Below are 1,118 nucleotides of genomic sequence, written 5' to 3'. Positions count from 1 at the left end.
CCTCCTTTATGCTGTACAGGAAGGTATTGCATGACTTGATTTCAGTATGGTTTAGATCCGCAAACAACAGCTCCATTCAGTTCATGTATCGATTTAACAGGGTGATTGATCAAATATTATCACCAATAATGGTTGTGGTTGGTTAACAATACGCTTATCGTACTGTTGTCTATCCATATGATTTTAAATTTTGAAAAAAATCAGCAAATGCCGTACACCACACAATCAAGAATCCCCCACCCACTCACCCCTCAACAGAATATGGTGTTCAAGCAAGTTTGGCGGCTTTTGCGCTCCGAAAAGTGGACGCATGCTCGCGCCCAAGGCCTTGACGATGGGTAGGTCATCTTGCATTTATGTAAAACAGTCCGCACAGCAACAATAACCGTGATGGCTCTATGAATGAGGTTTTACTATGTAAAACCAGGATGCAATGTAAAGACTGGCACGAAAGGAGTGGACTTCTTCCACGGGGAGAATGCTTTACTGGACTTTGTGTATGCGGCCCTTGACTTTTGTAAGTGTCAAAATATCCAACTTGTCTTGAAAGAGCCCTTACCGCCTTCACCTGGGATCAACACGACCAGTAAGTTTTGTGCGCGTGTTGATAGTTCTATGTTTATATCTAAAGCTGCATGTATTGTAGAACGCAAGAGAAGTACAAACCAAACCGCCCCAGCATCTTCATCACCCGCCCAAGAACTGTCCCCAAAGAACAAAGGAAAGGCGAAGCGAGCGAAAGAGGCTTCTTCTGATGCTGCTTCACTGGCAAAACCGAACCGAAAGAAGCCCGCCGGTAAGGCGACCAAGTCACAGAACCCTGTGAAGAAGAAAAAGATGACGAAGAAGCAGCTACGTGAGGAGGAAGAGGAGCAACGTCGTGAGAAGTCTTCATTCTCAACTATTTGGAGCCCTCCTCGTAGTGATGGTAAGGTGTTTCGTGTAAATTACTGTGAAGCCTTACTTATTTTATGTTTGGTATTGTGCCAGGACCTCTCACTTCATCAAGTTGCCGTTCTCAGATCAGTGATGACCAAATCAGCGCGGACTTACAAGAGCATGCGGAAAGAGGGGATCTGGATGGTATGCGCCACTGATATCTATGCTGACTTGTACTG

The 1,118-nt window shown here is 45.1% G+C and overlaps 1 protein-coding gene across 1 annotated transcript; it reads left to right on the top strand.

Annotated features, from left to right (window-relative positions):
- Nucleotides 1-310: 310 nt before the first annotated feature.
- On the top strand, nucleotides 311-1,097 carry PPTG_20027 (hypothetical protein; the record flags this gene model as incomplete). Its single annotated transcript, XM_008918662.1, has 4 exons — nucleotides 311-338; nucleotides 428-586; nucleotides 647-928; nucleotides 991-1,097. The coding sequence occupies 4 exons, from the start codon at nucleotides 311-313 to the stop codon at nucleotides 1,095-1,097; spliced, it is 576 nt and encodes a 191-aa protein (XP_008916910.1).
- Between the last annotated feature and the right edge of the window lie 21 nt (nucleotides 1,098-1,118).

The sequence above is a fragment of the Phytophthora parasitica genome, assembly GCF_000247585.1.
Source record: "Phytophthora parasitica INRA-310 unplaced genomic scaffold supercont2.257, whole genome shotgun sequence".
Lineage (NCBI taxonomy): Eukaryota > Oomycota > Peronosporomycetes > Peronosporales > Peronosporaceae > Phytophthora > Phytophthora nicotianae.
The sequence above is the reverse complement of the archived record's forward strand: the minus strand, read 5'-3'. Positions and strand labels throughout refer to the sequence as shown.